The 16,313-nt window shown below is 55.8% G+C and overlaps 1 protein-coding gene across 5 annotated transcripts; it reads left to right on the top strand.

Moving 5' to 3' along the window:
* Window positions 1-1,500: 1,500 nt before the first annotated feature.
* On the top strand, window positions 1,501-15,401 carry CRAT (carnitine O-acetyltransferase). Of its 5 annotated transcripts, XR_551010.1 has the most exons (15): window positions 1,508-1,634; window positions 2,335-2,598; window positions 5,160-5,278; window positions 6,412-6,465; window positions 6,942-7,107; window positions 7,505-7,679; window positions 8,301-8,479; window positions 9,019-9,119; window positions 9,747-9,866; window positions 10,059-10,181; window positions 10,280-10,415; window positions 11,161-11,223; window positions 11,986-12,123; window positions 12,753-13,589; window positions 15,158-15,401. XR_551010.1 is itself a non-coding variant. In XM_008579548.1 (14 exons), exons 1-14 carry the CDS (start codon window positions 1,608-1,610, stop codon window positions 12,966-12,968), a joined length of 1,836 nt encoding a protein of 611 aa, XP_008577770.1. In that variant the 5' UTR covers window positions 1,507-1,607; the 3' UTR covers window positions 12,969-15,400. The 5 variants fall into 5 exon arrangements, 4 of the variants coding, with proteins under 4 accessions (XP_008577775.1, XP_008577780.1, XP_008577770.1 ...); XM_008579548.1 differs by having other exon boundaries at window positions 1,507-1,634; window positions 12,031-12,123; window positions 12,753-15,400; XM_008579537.1 differs by having other exon boundaries at window positions 12,753-15,400.
* The last annotated feature ends 912 nt before the right edge of the window (window positions 15,402-16,313 follow it).

The following is a 16,313-nucleotide window of genomic DNA, read 5'->3' as shown; positions in this document are numbered from 1 at the left end:
CGGGCCGGGCCGGGCCGGGCGGGCCACGGGTAGGGCGGGCCGCGCAGCTGCGCCCGGATAAGGAAACGGGCCGCCGAAGCGGCGCAGCCGGGGGGCACGGAGGGGCCGCTGTCCAACCTGGCCTCCAGCTGGGGCGGGGGCGCGGGAGGTGTCGGCAGGTGGGCGTCCCTGGGTTGGCAGAGGAGGACACGGAGGCGCAAGGTCAGAGGCAGGATCGAACCCACGTCCTGTGGCCGTCAATTCCAACAACCCGGAAAAGACGGTGGAAAGCCTGGCTTCAGCCAGCACCCCCACCCTTAAACTCGGAGCCAAGGGGAAGAGAGACCGAGAGTGTCCGGCCCCGCATTCAGTCTCCCAGTTATCCTCTGACTCACACACCCGTTGCACTTCTCCGGCCCTATTCAGTTGGTCTGCCTCCTTGGGTTTATCAAATGGCCCCTGGGGAACTGTGTGTGGCCAGAGAAACTCACGTGGTGGCATCAAGCTGGGCTGCTCAGAAAGTCCTCAGAACCAGCTGGAAGTGCAAGTGGCAGACCCATACCCTCGCTCCCCACCAGCCCCCTTCTCTAACCTGTCCACATCTACATCTGTCCCTCCCCAGAGGGCAGCCTGGAGCAAGCGATGCTTTCATCTCTGCTTGTGTCTCACTCTGTCTCAGACACCACCGGCCAGAGGGCTGAAGGTACACTTCCGGGCACAGGCAGAGGCTCTCCTAGGTGTTCAACAGCATGACGCTCCCACTTACCCTTGCCACTGCCTCTTGAGCTGTGTCCCATCCCACAGACAGCCTCTAGGTCATCCTCCAGGATTACCAGACTGACCTGATCACTTTACTGCTGGGGGAACTGAGGCAAGAAGAGATTTGGCCAGAGTCCCCTGGATCTGCTAATTCAGATCTAGCCAATTCCAAAGGCAGAGTCCTTTGGTTTATTTTTCATACCAAAGTCCTCCACTGTTGGCCCCCAGCTAAATGAACCACAGCTCAGAAAAACCAGGCTTTCGAAGAGGGGTGACCCAAAAGGGCCCCAAAATTTCTGGAGGGAAACAAGGGAGGGGCAGGACTCTTGGCAGCAACTGTCCACTAATGGCACTTTCCTGGTGTCTGCTCCCTTGCACCAACTCTGACCTCCAGACTGATTTCATGGTATAACCTCAGTGGCCAGGCCGTTTCTGCCCTCCAGCCAAGTTTTCTCTCATCAAAAAATTTACACAGATTCTAACAGGTGGATTTTTTAATGCCTCTTGGCCTGCCTCCCTGGCATTGAGCCCACCCAAACAAGAAAGAAGAAAATGTTCCAGGTTTCCTCCTGCTCCAGTGCCCACTACCAGCCCCCTCACCTGCTCCCATTCCTCCACTTCTGAAAGCTTGGGAGGGTGCAGCAGCTTCTGGAGTCCAGTAGCTTCCCCTGCCACTGCCACAATCCCAGGTGCCACCACAGCCATCACCACTGCCACTGCCTCCCCCCTGAATCTTGGCTCTTGTCTTCTCTTTCCAGCCCCGGCAAGTGGCTGCCTCTTGCTAGGTTCTGCTCACCCACTTGGTAGCACAGTTAGACTTAGAGATCCAGCCAAGGCAGACAGACAGGGCTCAGAACCTCAGTCCTGCCATGGAGGATGGGCAGCAGAGAGAGAAGGTATGGAACAGAGCTTCTGCCACTTGCCTTCCTGCTGTGCCAATAGCCTCGGACCCTCCTGCCTCTCTTTCTGCCCACCTGCAGAGTCTTCCAGACTGTCCCTCCCTGTCTCTGCCATCTCTCAACCTTCGTGCCAGGGCACTCAGCTCTCTCTTGCCACAGCACTGCCCCCACACCACCTCTACCCTCACCCTCCAGGCAAGAGAAAGCGCAAGGCTTCACCCTCACCCAAAGTTGCTGTCATTGTCTGGCACTCTCTGATTTTCTCTTCTTCTTTCCTATTTCTCAACCTGAAAAGGGTGGGAGAAAAGGAGGTGGGGATACCCAAGAGGGAGCAGTCACCTCTCTGCTGGCTGGCTTGTCTTCCCAGGGTGCGAAAGATGTGGCCTGTGCACTCAGACAAGTCAAAGGTCCCCCTCACCTCTATCACCCCAGCAGGTGCCATTTATCCTGTCTTGATTCCCCTGAGCCCTGCCAAGAACAATAGTCACATCCCACTTCCCCCATCTCTTCCAGTATCTCTAGGCCCCCAAGAGGCGGGGACACTTATAGCTCAAGGGCTGGGAGGCCAGGGAGCACCACCCAGGAGGCTGTCTCTGGCCCCAGGGATAGGCATATAAATGCCCAGGACTGTAGCTTTGGGATTGCCAGGGCTTCCAGAACCTATAAGAGAATGAGCAGGATGTTCTGCTGCCTGCAGGTGAAGCCCTTGGGCTTCCTCAAGCCTACCTCCTTGATGAAGGTTTCTGGCCGCTTTAAGGCACACCAGGATGCACTGCCGCGGCTGCCTGTGCCCCCACTTCAGCAGTCCCTGGACCATTACCTCAAGGCACTGCAGCCCATTGTGAGCGAGGAGGAGTGGGCTCAAACCAAGCAGCTGGTGGAGGAGTTCCAAGCCTCCGGGGGCGTGGGGGAACGCCTGCAGAAGGGGCTGGAGCGCAGGGCCCAGAAGACAGAGAACTGGGTGAGTGAGATGGCAGGGGCATGCTGGAACCCCAGCTCCTAGCACTCTGTGTCCTTGTGAGCATCCTTCGCTGCAGCCTGTTGCTAGCTTCATACACACAATTTTCCAGCACCAGCTGCTCTGCATTCATTTGTTTGCTCCACCAAGTTTCTTGAGCACTTACTCTGTGCCTGGTACTTGGCGGGGTGCTGGGTGAGCAAGAAGGACACAGATACTGGCCTCTTGGAGCTGATATTCAAGTAGTGGGGAGAGAAAGGTGAGCAACAGGATGCAAGTCAGTGGACAAGGTCATTTCAGGCAGTGCAGCTCTGTGGAAATGAAAAAGGATGATGAGAAAGAGGAGGTGTCTATGTTGAGTGCTCAGTGAGGAGGGGATGCTGGACCTGAGACCTGAGGGTCTGAGACAGACAGAGGGAACAGCCTGCATGTTGTGGGACAGAGGCTGGAGTGGAGTGCAGGGGCAGGGGCAGGGCAGCCAAGTAGAAGAAACTTCGACTTGAGCTCAGTGGGACAGCTTCAGGCAGGGGATTTGTGTCATTCAGTTATCGATCACCCTAGTTCTGTGTCTGGTCAGTTATGCAGGTGTGTTCAGTTTAGAACATGTCTACACTGATGCTGTGTGTGTTTTTCTGTATGTGTCTTATGCTTCAACACAAAAATAAAAAGATGCCCGAGCTGCTGGGAAGGAAGCAATAGTGGGAGCCAGAGGTAAGGAGGAGGAAGGTGCCATCGCCAGGAGAGAGATGCTGGCAGCCTGGCGCTGATGCTGGCAGGGAGAGGGGGAAAGTCATTAGGTCCAGGATTGTTTTGGAGGCAGCGCCAATGCACTTGCTGATGGGGAGGGGACCCAGGTCAGGGGGAGTCCTGATCTAAAGCAACTGGCGAGGGGGGACAAGAGGGAGGAGATTTGCCAAGATAGGGATGGCCAAGGGAGAAGCTGACTTGTTGGAGAGGACCAGAGCTGGGTCTGGCTCTAAGAAGTACCATGAAGTGGGAGGTGCCATGGGTGGGCAACTGGAATGGATCTAAGGCTCGGGGGAGGGTGGGGGCCTTCACATAGCAGGTGGGAGTCGTTGACTCATGGGCTGCATTTACTGAACCTCAACAGATCAAGGCCTTAGACTCTGGAATCAGGATGCTTGCTCTGAAAGGACCGTAGAGAGTCTGGGGTCCAGTGGTTTTCCAGCTTTCTTTAGCCAGAGATTCCTTCTTCAAACAGAACTTCAGGCTAAAGGGGGGGGGTACCCTCTCTCCACTCACAGGGCCCCTGAAGGGGCTCTGCCACAACCCAGCAGATTCTCACTGGGGGAACACCCATACCTGCAGGGTTTCCCCTTGTCTCCCAAGCTCTGACCAGAAGCTCTGAGATTCCTAATGGAGTGCAGGCCTCTGGCTGTGTCCTCAAGGGGAAGGAGCTCCTGTCTGCCCCTCCCTGATCTACGGATGAGGAAACTAAAGCCCAGAGAGGTAGACCAAAAGCCCAGAGCCACACAGCAGCTCTCAAAGAGGCCCTGTGCTACACAGGGAGGTCTGGCTGATTCAGGCACAGTCCTTGGGAGCTGCCAATCAACTGACAAGAGCTGTCTGCTGTGCAACCTGGGGCAAGTCGCCTCCCCTCACCCCTTGCAAAGGGCCCAAGGCTAGTGGCCAGGCTGCAGGGGAGTCGGTGTGGTGCAGAGGCACCTCCCGCTGCTGTGCGTGAAGGGGTGAGGAAGGATAGTGGGAGCCCAGGGTTGAGGGAACTGCCAGAGAAAAATGTACTGGGCATGGGCGGGGGAGGGAGTGGTTCACAGTGAGTACAAAAGGGTCATGGGCGGCAGTCACCTGGGAGTGTGCTCAGTTGCAAGACAGGAGCTTTTAACACCGTGTCCATGGCTGGTCCCTGGAGATATCCCCACCCCGGACTGCCAGGGTGGGTGTTTTGTTCACATTTGTCACCAGCACAATGATTTGCCCTCACATGGAGCTTCCCCCTCAAGATGGCCCTGACTTTGAGGTCAGAGTGGATTTCCACTCCTCGGTCTGATACCAACAAAACTGAGTCCACAGAGGAGGACCAGGGTCCCTCAAGCTGCTCTGATACCCTGGTCTCCTGCCTCCTTCGAGAATTCCCAGCTGGGGACAGTCAAAAACTCTCACTGGACTTTCTTTTTATATATCTTTCCCTTTTTTCCTTTCTGCTTATCCAATACATTTTTATTTATACGTGTATCATACACAATGACAGAAAATTTGTAAGATAGAGAGAAATCATTCACCTTCCTGCCCCCTTTCCCCTGACCCTGTTTCCTTCCAGTCTTTTCTCTCACGTCTTTTTCTTGGCAATGTGGTCAAATTTCTCTTACTAACACTGGTCACTCGAGCTAAGGGAAAGTGATGGGATGCTGCTTGTGGGTTTAAGGTGGGGGGGGAGGGGATTCTGGGTTTAAGCACTAGCTTTGAGAATCTGTGCTCCTTAGAGGGGCAGAGGGCAACCAGGGCCCAGCCAAGGCTCCTGGCCCTGGGAAAGAAGGGGCACCAGGTTCCCACCCACTCCTGATGGGCTCTGATCCTTCCCCCAGCTATCCGAGTGGTGGCTCAAAACAGCCTACCTCCAATACCGCCAACCTGTGGTCATCTGCTCCAGCCCAGGTATGGCGTTACCCAAGCAGGACTTCGTGGACCTGCAGGGTCAGCTCCGGTGAGTGGCCAAGGCTGGGGCAGGGCTGGGAGGCAGCGCGCCGGATATTTCCTGGGCCCTCAAGTTCACTTCCCCAGGAAATTAGTGGGGCTCTAGCCCTGTTCATCCCCACAGATAGCCTTGTGAAGTAGGATGCATCATCCCTATTTTACAGATGGGGAAACTGAGGATCAGAGCAGTGAAGGGAACTGCCCAAGATCACTATTCAGGATCAGCTGATCCCGGATGAGAAGCAGGGTCTGTCTAGCTCCAAAGCCTTGTAACTGTTAACCACCAAATCTCAGACTGAGTCTCCTCCCTCCCCCAAACCTGAGGCTTCCCCACTACCCCAGTTTTGATACTTCTCCCCTCTTTCCCACTCTCCTAAGCTGGCCACAAGGGTGACCTTTGTACACAGTCCCCTTTTCCACATTCGGCCATGTCACCTGCCCTGGACCCAATTCCAAGTACTACCAGAGATAAAAATACCAGTGACAGGGATCTCCTGCCCAAGGACCAGCCACTCGCTGCTGCCACTTACTTCTCTTAAAGGGACCAGGGCACCCTGGGAAAGGCTGGGATTCAGGCCCAGGAACTCTAGCTGGTGGTCCTCATGTTGGGGGCCAGAGCAACCCCAGGTGTCAGGGCTGGTTGGTGTGGGCCAGAAAGTCCAGATGGTCCAGGGAGGAAGGCCAGGTGGAGGGAGGTGGCCTGGGGGATACAGAGGCCCAGAAAAGGGAAGGGACCTAGTGGAAGGGATATCTCAAGCTATTGCCTTCCTAGTCACACACAGGTTCCTGGATCCCTCCATAACTGATGCTTCAGAGCAGAGTGATACCCCCTCCAGATTCCAGGCTGTGGTTTGGGAACTCAGGCCCTTGGTGGACAGAATCAACCCACTGACCCCTGCCAGGCCCTTGGCCACCAGTCCCTCCTGAGCCCTCCTGAAAGCCCTCCCTGTAAGGTTACGAGGAAGCAGGCTCAGAGGGCCAGCTGGGACTCATAGTCCTTCCCTTGAACTCTTAGGCTTTCTGTCAGCAGAGAGGGAAGAAGGAAGCCACAGGTCAATGCCATTGACTAGGCCTCACCCGCCCAGAGGGTGTCCCCGGCCCAGGGGCCTCCCTTGGCTTATAATCTCTAATTGATCTCTCCAGATTTGCTGCCAAACTCATCGAGGGTGTACTGGATTTCAAGGCTATGATTGACAAGTGAGCAGCCCCCCCGCCGCCCAGGCCTACCTAATTTCCACAGTCACCCCTACCCTGAACTCTGGCCCACTGTGTCACTCTGGGCGCTAGGCCAGCCCAGACCTCAGTCACTTTTACCTCCTATTGGCTCAGCCCCTGTTAGGGTTTGGGAGACCGAGCCCTGGGGATTGTCCTCTGCCCTCACTGCTGGGACCTCCTCCTGGTGACCCTGTCCCATCCCAACCAAATAGGACCCTGGAGGTTAACTCAGTGCCTCATCCCGGGGCCCCCCCCCCCCCCCCCCCCCCAAAAACTGAAGCACAGAGAGGGAAAGGGAGAGGGTTTCCAGGTGACTCAAGCAGGCTCCAGGGCAGGGCAGAATGCAGCCCTCCTGTCCCCAGACCAGCCCCCAACAGTACCTATCAGGTCCCTGTCTACCTTGCTGTCCTCCCATCTACTTGCCCAGTGGTACTCTCACTGTCCCTCTGCCCCTGCAGTGAAACCCTTCCTGTGGAGTACCTGGGCGGAAAGCCACTGTGCATGAACCAGTACTATCAGATCCTGTCCTCCTGCCGTGTGCCAGGCCCCAAGCAGGACATGGTCATCAGCTTCAGCAAGACCAAGAAGCCACCCATGCACATCACTGTGGTACACAACTACCAGGTGGGTGGGCCATGCACAGCTGCAGCCCCTCACCCTGCTGCAGGAGAGGAGGGGGCAGGGCCAACAGTCAGCTTCCCCACCCAGCTCCCCGAACACACATGCCATGTGTCCCAGGAACCGGCGTGCCCTGTCATCTCTACTGGAGACCCATGTAGCCCCGGGCCTGAGGAAGGCTGGCGGGGGGCTGAGGGTGTACCCAGGCCAGGAGGGCAACCCAAGTACCTCCTCCCTCTCTCTCACCCTGGGCCTGACTCCATGCCTTCCCCTGGGCCCAGGGCAGCACTGGCTGTGACCTGTGGGCTGCCAAGGCTAGAGGAGGCTGGTTTGGGAGGTTGCTGCTCTCAGCCTGAGATCCTACCCAGCCCCCGCCTTTTCTCCACCTGCCTTTGCTGGACAGTTTTTCGAGTTGGACGTGTACCATAGTGATTGGACACCACTCACTGCAGATCAGATCTTCGTGCAGCTAGAGAAGATATGGAACTCATCACTGCAAACCAACAAGGAGCCCGTGGGCATCCTCACCTCCAACCACCGCAACTCCTGGGCCAAGGCTTACAACACCCTCATCAAAGGTGCCTGGGTGGCAGGGGGAGTTCCACACTGAGGCCACTACCTCTGGGCTTCGCCCCACACCATGGCCAGCCCAGCACCAGGCCTGGGCAGCCACAGTGGATCCTCTCAAGCAAGCGTTGTTGACGCCGTTTTATAGATGAGGAAACAGAAGCTCAGTTTCGTTAGGTTAGCTTAGGTTAGTTTCTCTCTCTTAAGTAGCAAGTTGGGATTAGAGTTCAAGTCCTCCAACTGAGGAGCCCACCCTGCCACCATACTCCTCTATTCTCCAGGACCCCACAAGCCTCCAATCCTGTATTGGTCAGGAGCATTGTCTCCAGAGTCAGACCGCCTATGTTGGATCCTTTACTGCCACACGGGCTCCACGGGAGCCTAGGCTTCCATGTCCCTGCATCTAAAGTGGGCCAGGCATTGGGGTGCTTGGGGCTCACAGTGTGCTGTGGGGCTGCAGGGCCCTGTTGAGTGTGGAGCTCTGAACCCACCCCCAGCACTCAGTGAATGCCCGGAGGGGTGCAGACAGGCGGAAGAGCCCAGGGCGGGAGGCTACAGTTGGGCTGGCCTGTCTCCCCCAGGCCCTGAGACTCACCCCTGTCTTGCACCTCCTGCTCCCATGCCACCTGCAGACAAGGTGAACCGGGACGCAGTGCGCTCCATCCAGAAGAGCATCTTCACCGTGTGCTTGGATGCGCCCATGCCAAGGGTCTCTGAGGATGTGTACCGCAACCACGTGGCTGGTCAGATGCTGCACGGAGGCGGCAGCAAGCTGAACAGTGGCAACCGCTGGTTCGATAAGACGCTGCAGGTGAGGGCCTGTGATTCCCACCCCAAACACACACCCAAACTTGGTTGGCTGCAGCCTTAGGACTTCCTGCCCCTAGCCGGGGCTGGCATTCCTGGCCTCCCAGCTTGTAAAGCAGGTGGGAAGCCAGCAGGCTGGACGCTGCTGTTAATTACCAGGCAGCCAGCCTGTCATTACCAGGCCTGTGCGTTGGCCCAGAAACTGTTGTCACGCTCAACACACCCTTCAGCACATTATAGAGAGCCTTGGAACAGGGTCAGGCAGAGTGGCACAACTTTGGCATGACTTTCCCTCTCTGCGCCTGGAGAATGGGGTGGTGGTAGAACTCTCCAGTAGGGCATTTGAAGGACTCAGTGAGGTTGAGTATGGAATGTGCTTGGGATGGCCTGGGACTGGTCACCCAGGACACCTGATGAGTGTTAGCTGTTATTAATAACAGTCATAAGTTCACAGAACCCCACAAGACCCAACCAGAGAGAGGCTGGGTCAGGAGCCACCTTCCAGAGACCTGTGACTGACAGGGTCCCCCTTTCCCTCTATAGTTCATTGTGGCAGAAGATGGCTCCTGTGGGCTCGTTTATGAGCACGCAGCAGCAGAAGGTCCCCCCATTGTAGCCCTTTTGGACCATGTCATCGAGTTCACGTGAGTATGATTACGCCCCCCACCTACTTCCCCAGCACCTGGTGACAGGTGACACACAGATGACAAACCCAGCTAGTGGGGCAACGCCACTCTCCTTTGTGCCTGGGAATCTGTTTCTTCAAAGGAAGCCAGTAGAGGGCATGGGTTTTATTTTTTTTTTATTTATTTATTTTTTTTATTTATTTATTTTTTTTAAAGATGACCGGTAAGGGGATCTCAACCCTTGGCTTGGTGTTGTCAGCACCACGCTCAGCCAGTGAGCAAACCGGCCATCCCTATATAGGATCCGAACCCGTGGCCTTGGTGTTATCAGCACCGCACTCTACCGAGTGAGCCACGGGCCGGCCCAAGGGCATGGGTTTTAGAGTCAGTCAGATCTGAGTTTGAATTCTGACTCTGCCAATTCCCAGCTGTGTGACTGAGGACAAGTCCCTTCCCCTCTCCTGGCCTTCTCCCTTTGGCCTCTTGAAACTTGGAATGAAGACAGTTTTCAGAAGATCAAACCCTGGAGTCTTCCTGGACTGGCCCCCTCCAGCTTCAGGAACCCGTCCTCCACAGCACACTCCCAGGGAAGGACCCGGGCTTTGGAGGCCCAAGCGTGAGCCTGAGGCCCCATGTCCCTTGCAGGAAGAAGCCTGAGCTTGTGCGGTCTCCCATGGTGCCCTTGCCCATGCCTAAGAAGTTACGGTTTAACATCACCCCTGAGATCAAGAGCGACATTGAGAAGGCCAAGCAGAACCTCAGCATGTAAGTCCCTGCCCCCACCGTCCCCATGCTGGGTGCGCAAGGTCAGGCCACTCAAGCCTGAGAGGCTCCTATGCCAGGTTTGTCATTCTGCCTGGCTCTGGTTCTAAGACTGTGTGCTCGGGCCCTCCCTGGGTTGGCAGGGGCTACCAGGTGCCTGCTCCTCACCCGCTCTTTCTTCCGCACCCCCCACAGTATGATCCAGGACCTGGACATCACAGTGATGGTGTTTCACCACTTTGGAAAGGACTTCCCCAAGTCAGAGAAGCTGAGCCCAGATGCCTTCATACAGATGGCTCTACAGCTGGCCTACTACAGGTGTGCCCTACCCTGCCCGCCCACGATGGAGGGATGAGCATGGGGGGGCAGGGGTGGGGCGACCTTCAAGGGGTGTGCTCAGCCCCATCTCCACCCAGGATCTACGGGCAGGTGTGTGCCACATATGAGAGCGCCTCCCTGCGCATGTTCCACCTGGGCCGCACGGACACCATCCGCTCAGCCTCCATGGACTCACTGGCCTTCGTCAAAGCCATGGATGACTCCAGCATGACGGTAAGAGGTCTGGAGTGAGAGTGGATGAGCCATCTCCCTTCCTGCTCCCTCAGTCAACACACATTGATTGAGCACCTACAGTGTTTCAGCCCTATGGTACACACTGGGAATCTAATACAAAATGGAGCCATGAATTTAGCTCTGAGCTTCCTGGCAGCCAAAGAGAAAAGGGAGCATTCATTTGTTCATTTATTCATTCATCAGCAGTGAGCATCTGCCCTGTATCAGGCCTTTGCTGAGGACTGAAGATACAGGTGTTCCAATACTTACTCTTTTTTTTTTTTTTTTTTAAAAAGATGACCGGTAAGGGGATCTTAACCCTTGACTTGGGGTTGTCAGCACCACACTCAGCCAGTGAGCGAACCGGCCATCCCTATGTGGGATCCGAACCCGGGGCCTTAGTGTTATCAGCACCGCACTCTACCGAGTGAGCCACGGGCCGGCCCCCAATACTTACTCTTTTTTTTTTTTTTTAAAAGATGACCGGTAAGGGGATCTTAACCCTTGACTTGGGGTTGTCAGCACCACACTCAGCCAGTGAGCGAACCGGCCATCCCTATGTGGGATCCGAACCCGGGGCCTTAGTGTTATCAGCACCGCACTCTACCGAGTGAGCCACGGGCCGGCCCCCAATACTTACTCTTAAGGAGCTCACAATCTAGTACTAGGTGGGGAGTGGGGTACTGAATTGGGTGAGGAACAGGGAAGGGCAGTGCTGTGTCTCCCTCTGACTCCCACCACCCAGGAACACCAGAAGGTGGAGCTGCTACGGAAGGCTGTGCAGGCCCACCGAGCCTACACTGACCGGGTGAGTGAGTCCCACCTGCCCCTACTCACTTGTCCCTTAGCATCTCCCACCTGTCTGTCCATCTGCCTGTCCACCCTGCAGCAAATGGCTGCTAACCCTCAGCTAGCACCACCCTCCCCTGAGCCTTGGTGCACCAGGAACAAGGCTGAATATCCCCGTTTTAAAGTTAGAGAAACTGAGGCTGAGCCCAGTCACTGCCCTGGTTCCAGGTTCCAGGGTTAGCACAGGCCCTCAGATGTTGTGTCATGCTCTCTCCCTGATGCTGAGGGTGTACATGGTCTAGCAGACAGTGGGGTTCCCGCACTCTTGCAGCTTGGGCTGCAGTCAGGGAGGCAGTGGTCTCCATCTGTTTGTCTATGTGTGCCAGCCTCTGACCATGTTCTATGCAGATGTCCATTTAGCTCTCACTACCTTGTGAGGGGAGTTCAGTGACTGTCCCCATTTTACAGATGAAAATGCTGAGACTCCAAAATGTAAGCAACCTGCCAAGGTCCCACAACCTTGGATAGGGCTAAGCCGCCTGGCTCCGGGGCCTGTGCTCTTAAACCCTGCATTTTCCTGCCTCCCTAGGCAGATCTCTGTCTCTCCCTGAGCCCTAGTTTCCCCACCTGTGAAGCGGGGGCTCTCCTGCCTGGACACTCTGGTCTCAAGGTTCTAAGTGACCAGTGACTAGAAGGGGCATGTTGCCACAGGCTTCTGAGGAGGGCAGTGATGCCCTGTGGACCTGCAGGCCCTTGCCCTTTAAAGCTCCCCCACCCGCAGGCCATCCGTGGGGAGGCCTTCGACCGACACCTGCTGGGCTTGAAGCTGCAGGCCATTGAGGACCTGGTGAGCATGCCTGACATCTTCATGGACACCTCCTACGCCATTGCCATGCACTTCAACCTCTCCACCAGCCAGGTGCGCCACTGCTATGTGGGCCCAGCAGCGGGGGGGCCGGTGCGCAGCAGGATTTAGAAGACAACCTGCTGGCAGCCAGCTGGACCTTGGGGGTGATGTGGCCCACATAGGCCACCATGGGCCCTCTGCCAAAGCAGCTGAGTTCTGGAGGAGGAGCTGGGGACGGGGGGAATAACTGCAGCCCAGGCAAGCTGAGAAAGCGCCAGAGCGCCCCCCATGGGATCATCAGCTGCATTCATTCACTGGTCAGGTATAAATGATCTGCGCCAGCCTGTGCAGGCTGTTGGGATACAGCAGAGTACAGACCATGGTCCCTGCCCCCAAGGGGTTTGCAGTCTAGGCTAGAAACACAGGCAGTGAGGCAGTGATGGTCCCCTGGGAAGTGCTAGTGGGGTCAGGAGAGTCCGGAGGAGGGAGCAGCTAGAAGCTCCCCGGGGAATGTCAAGGAAGGCTCCATAGAGGAAGTGACAACAGGACTGAACCCTGAAGGACAATAGGGAGCAGCCTATCCACTGAAGAAGAGGCAGGAGTCTTTTAGAGCTGAGACGTGGAAAGGCAGCGGGTGCCACTTTGGGGCTGGAGGAGAGCCTGCGGGTGGGGCATGACAGCTTTGGTCCTGCTGCCCCCAGGTCCCTTCAAAGACAGACTGCGTCATGTTCTTTGGGCCCGTGGTCCCAGATGGCTACGGCGTCTGCTACAACCCCATGGAGGCCCACATCAACTTCTCTCTGACGGCCTACAACAGCTGTGCAGAGACCAACGCCGCCCGCCTAGCGCACTACCTGGAGAAAGCACTCCTGGACATGCGCGCCCTGCTGCAGAGCCACCCCCGGGCCAAGCTCTGAGCCCCCACTCTCAGGCCTGCCAACGCCACAGCCACAGCCAAGCCCACCCTGCGATGGGCCCCCCACCAGACTCAACTCCTTTGTTCCCTCTTCCCCTGGTCTCCTGAGATCTGACTTCCAGGAACAGCATACTCTAGTGGGACCTGTGGGCCCAAGCCAAGTGCCTTCCGTGGGTCATCCCCAGCACCTGCCGTGGCCTGAGTCCAGGGGCTGAGTTCAGAGGCCAGGCACGACGTCAGACCCAGGACCCCGGTGTATCATCCACGATACTTTCTCTGGGGAAGGGAAATGGTCTAGCACGTTCTTTGCCAGACAGGAGACTGTAAAGAACTTTTCTCACCAGCTCAGCTCTGGTCAGTCCCTGCCATCTCTACAGCCATGCTGGGGTCTGTACCCCAATCCCCAAGCTCCCAAGAACCTGGAGCAGAGGATTATCTGGAGGCTGAGGGGCCAGGATGGCAGGTTTCCTTCCCTCAGCCCACCCCACATCGAAGACACCATCTCCCTTCCGTGTGGCTGCCATGCTCTCTTGGATAATGCGGCTCATGAGCCTGGCCCTCTTGCTTCCACTCAGCTTGATTCCTGAACCACATTCATGGCTGTATAACATGAACATGCAAGGTAATTAATAAAGGGGAAACGTGTTGGTGAAAAGGTGTTTCAGCTGAGGAGCAGGCAGGGTGGGGGGCAGACTCCTGGCCTGGCCTTCTGGCTTTCCCTGGTTCTGGAAGTTGGTGGCCAAGCAGCCAGTGGGCCCAAGGGCTCCCTGAGGAGCCAAAAGGAAGAGTCCTCAGGCTTGGGTGAGGAAGCCAAGAGTCAGCTCCACCCTAAGGCACTGGGCCAGGAATGGTGCCAGATCCAGGGCTGTGTCCTTCACTGGCTTGAGCCTTGCCAAGTCCCGTGAGTTGTGGCTGGGGACAGCTCTCCCCAGGGGGCTGTGGGACCCAGCAGGAGTGGTAGTGGAGCTGGCACGCTCACACCCAGGCCCCGCCACTGCCTGGGCAGACACCTGCAGGGGGTGGGGTAGGGGGAGTGGCCACCTGATCAGAACCATACACTTTTCCCTAACTGCATGCCCCGGGCAGAGGCAGGGTGTCATGCCAAAATCAAATGGGCTGTTTCTGGGCCTCAAGGAAGGCACATGTGAAACCTGACAAGCAGATGCCTGGGGTTGGGTGGAGAGAGGTGGGCAAGCCTATAAAGTGCAGTGCTTCATAGGCTGTGTGACCTGCCACAATCACGTGAGGGTGGGACTTGTGGCTTTCCCCGAATTTCAGATGAGGAAACAGGCTTAGAGAGATTAAGGTCACCAGGACTCTAAATGGTAGAGCAGAGATTCCCAAGAGGTGGAGGCCAGACGATGGGGGAGTGGGTGTTGCCCCCTGGCCTGGCTGGTCCTCAGACTCCAGGAGGCAGGCAGGTTGGGGAGAGGGAGGAGAGGGTGAGCAGGTGGACTTGGAAGAGAATGCCACTTGGACAAGCACTAAGACTCTGCCCTACTGCTGGAGAACCTGGGCCAGCCTCATCTGTACAGTGGGCTGATGGGGCTCCCTCTGGGGGTGACTAGAGTCCTAGGAAGCGGGACCACATCAGGCATGGAGTGAGCACTGTCTGGGCAGTGCCCAGGCAAAGTACACCCAACCCAGCCTGGGGCAGTAGCAGAGAGAGGAGAGAGCCAGACTGGGGACACCACCCAGCAGACACCCAGGATTCCCGAAATTCACATAAGTTGGGATAGGTCTAATGTAAGGCAGGATTCCCCCAAATTATTCTCCAGAAGTGAGGGCATCCCTCGCATTTGAGCTGTTCAGGTCTCATACTGTGCAGGTCCCTCAGTTCTTTACAGCCACAAAGCAGCATTTAGGGAAGACCCATTAGCATCTAGAACAACCTCCAATCACTGTTACATGGGATGTTTAGAGGTAGAAATGGTGGGGAAAAGAGGCAAAGAGAGAAGATTTAGTCATTTTTCCTGAGGTCGTTCCTGTGACCTCACACTTTGCAAGTGTTGATGTTGGGTAAGCAAGTGCTTTCAGCTGGTTGGGGAGATCATATACACACTTGTACAGGGTAGAGTTTTAAAATCTACCTATCTGAACCTTATGCCCATGGACACTTGTGCCTCAGAGAAAATTTTTTGGGACAGTGTCGTGCATGATATTCAGGAGGTGCTGCTGTATCTCAAACAGCTCGGCTGCAGTGAAGCCAGCAGACCCAGGAGAACCGGGTCAGCTGATCCAGAGGTGGCTCCAGGGGTGACCAGACCCTGCCGCCCATGATGGCAGATGAAGAATTTGATTTTCTCTTTTTTTGCAAAATGAGTGAAAAATCTGTTCTAAATTAATATAGTTTGTGCAATACATCATTTGAAATTTTAAAGTGTAATAAAATTAATGAATTAAAGATAAGTCAATATTTGGCTTTTTCCTAGATCCCTGAAAGTTTATTTTGGCTTTCTCTATTGAGTGAGTGCAGTGCTGGGGCAGGCTGCTGAGGGGAGCAGAGGACCTGGCTGCAGGGCACAGGGCAAGGGCTGCTTTAGAGACTCGGGCCTTAGCCCAAGTCCTCAGCAGCATGAGAGGAGTGTGGCCTGGCTGTGTGTGCTTTAGGGCGGTGCTGCAGCTGCTACAGCATGAGAAATGGATTGAAGGCTAGGGGTGGGATGAGGGGCACCTGTCAGGCTTCGCTGCCTCCAGGCAGGGACCGGGTGGTGGTCTTGGAGGTGGAGAGAAGTGGATATTTCATAGAAGCTCATGCAGTGGAGTATGCAAGACTGAAAACTAACTGAACCAGTTGGTTGAGGAGTTGGGCGTCCAGCCCAGTGCACCATCTTGGGCTGCCTGAAGGTCAGGGTGGCTGGCGTTCCCTAAGAGTCCCTGTAGCAGGGTAAAGTATGTGGTGGGTGTGAATTGGAGCAAAAGAAGTTCAGCCAGCAACACAATGAGCCTGAAGTGCCCCTGGAACACCCAAGGGCTCACTGGGCACCCCTTCCTTTCTCCACGCCGCCTACTGATTGTTTCTGACCTTTGTAACAGTCTGCTTTTTCTCCTCAACTGTGTCTAATTGGCTGTTAAACCTACCCATTGAATTCTTGTTTTTCAGCTATTAGTTTCCTGTTCTCTGCAGGTATTTTCTCTTTAAGATAGCAAAACAAAGGGGCCGGCCCGTGGCTCACTCGGGAGAGTGCAGTGCTAATAACACCAAGGCCACGGGTTCAAATCCCATATAGGGATGGCCGGTTAACTCACTGGCTGAGCCTGGTGCTGACAACACCAAGTCAAGGGTTAAGATCCCCTTACCAGTCATCTTAAAAAAAAATATATATATATATTTATATATATATAT

Source organism: Galeopterus variegatus, unplaced genomic scaffold (assembly GCF_000696425.1).
Source record: "Galeopterus variegatus unplaced genomic scaffold, G_variegatus-3.0.2 Scaffold80, whole genome shotgun sequence".
Taxonomy (NCBI): Eukaryota; Metazoa; Chordata; class Mammalia; order Dermoptera; family Cynocephalidae; genus Galeopterus; species Galeopterus variegatus.
The sequence above is the reverse complement of the archived record's forward strand: the minus strand, read 5'-3'. Positions and strand labels throughout refer to the sequence as shown.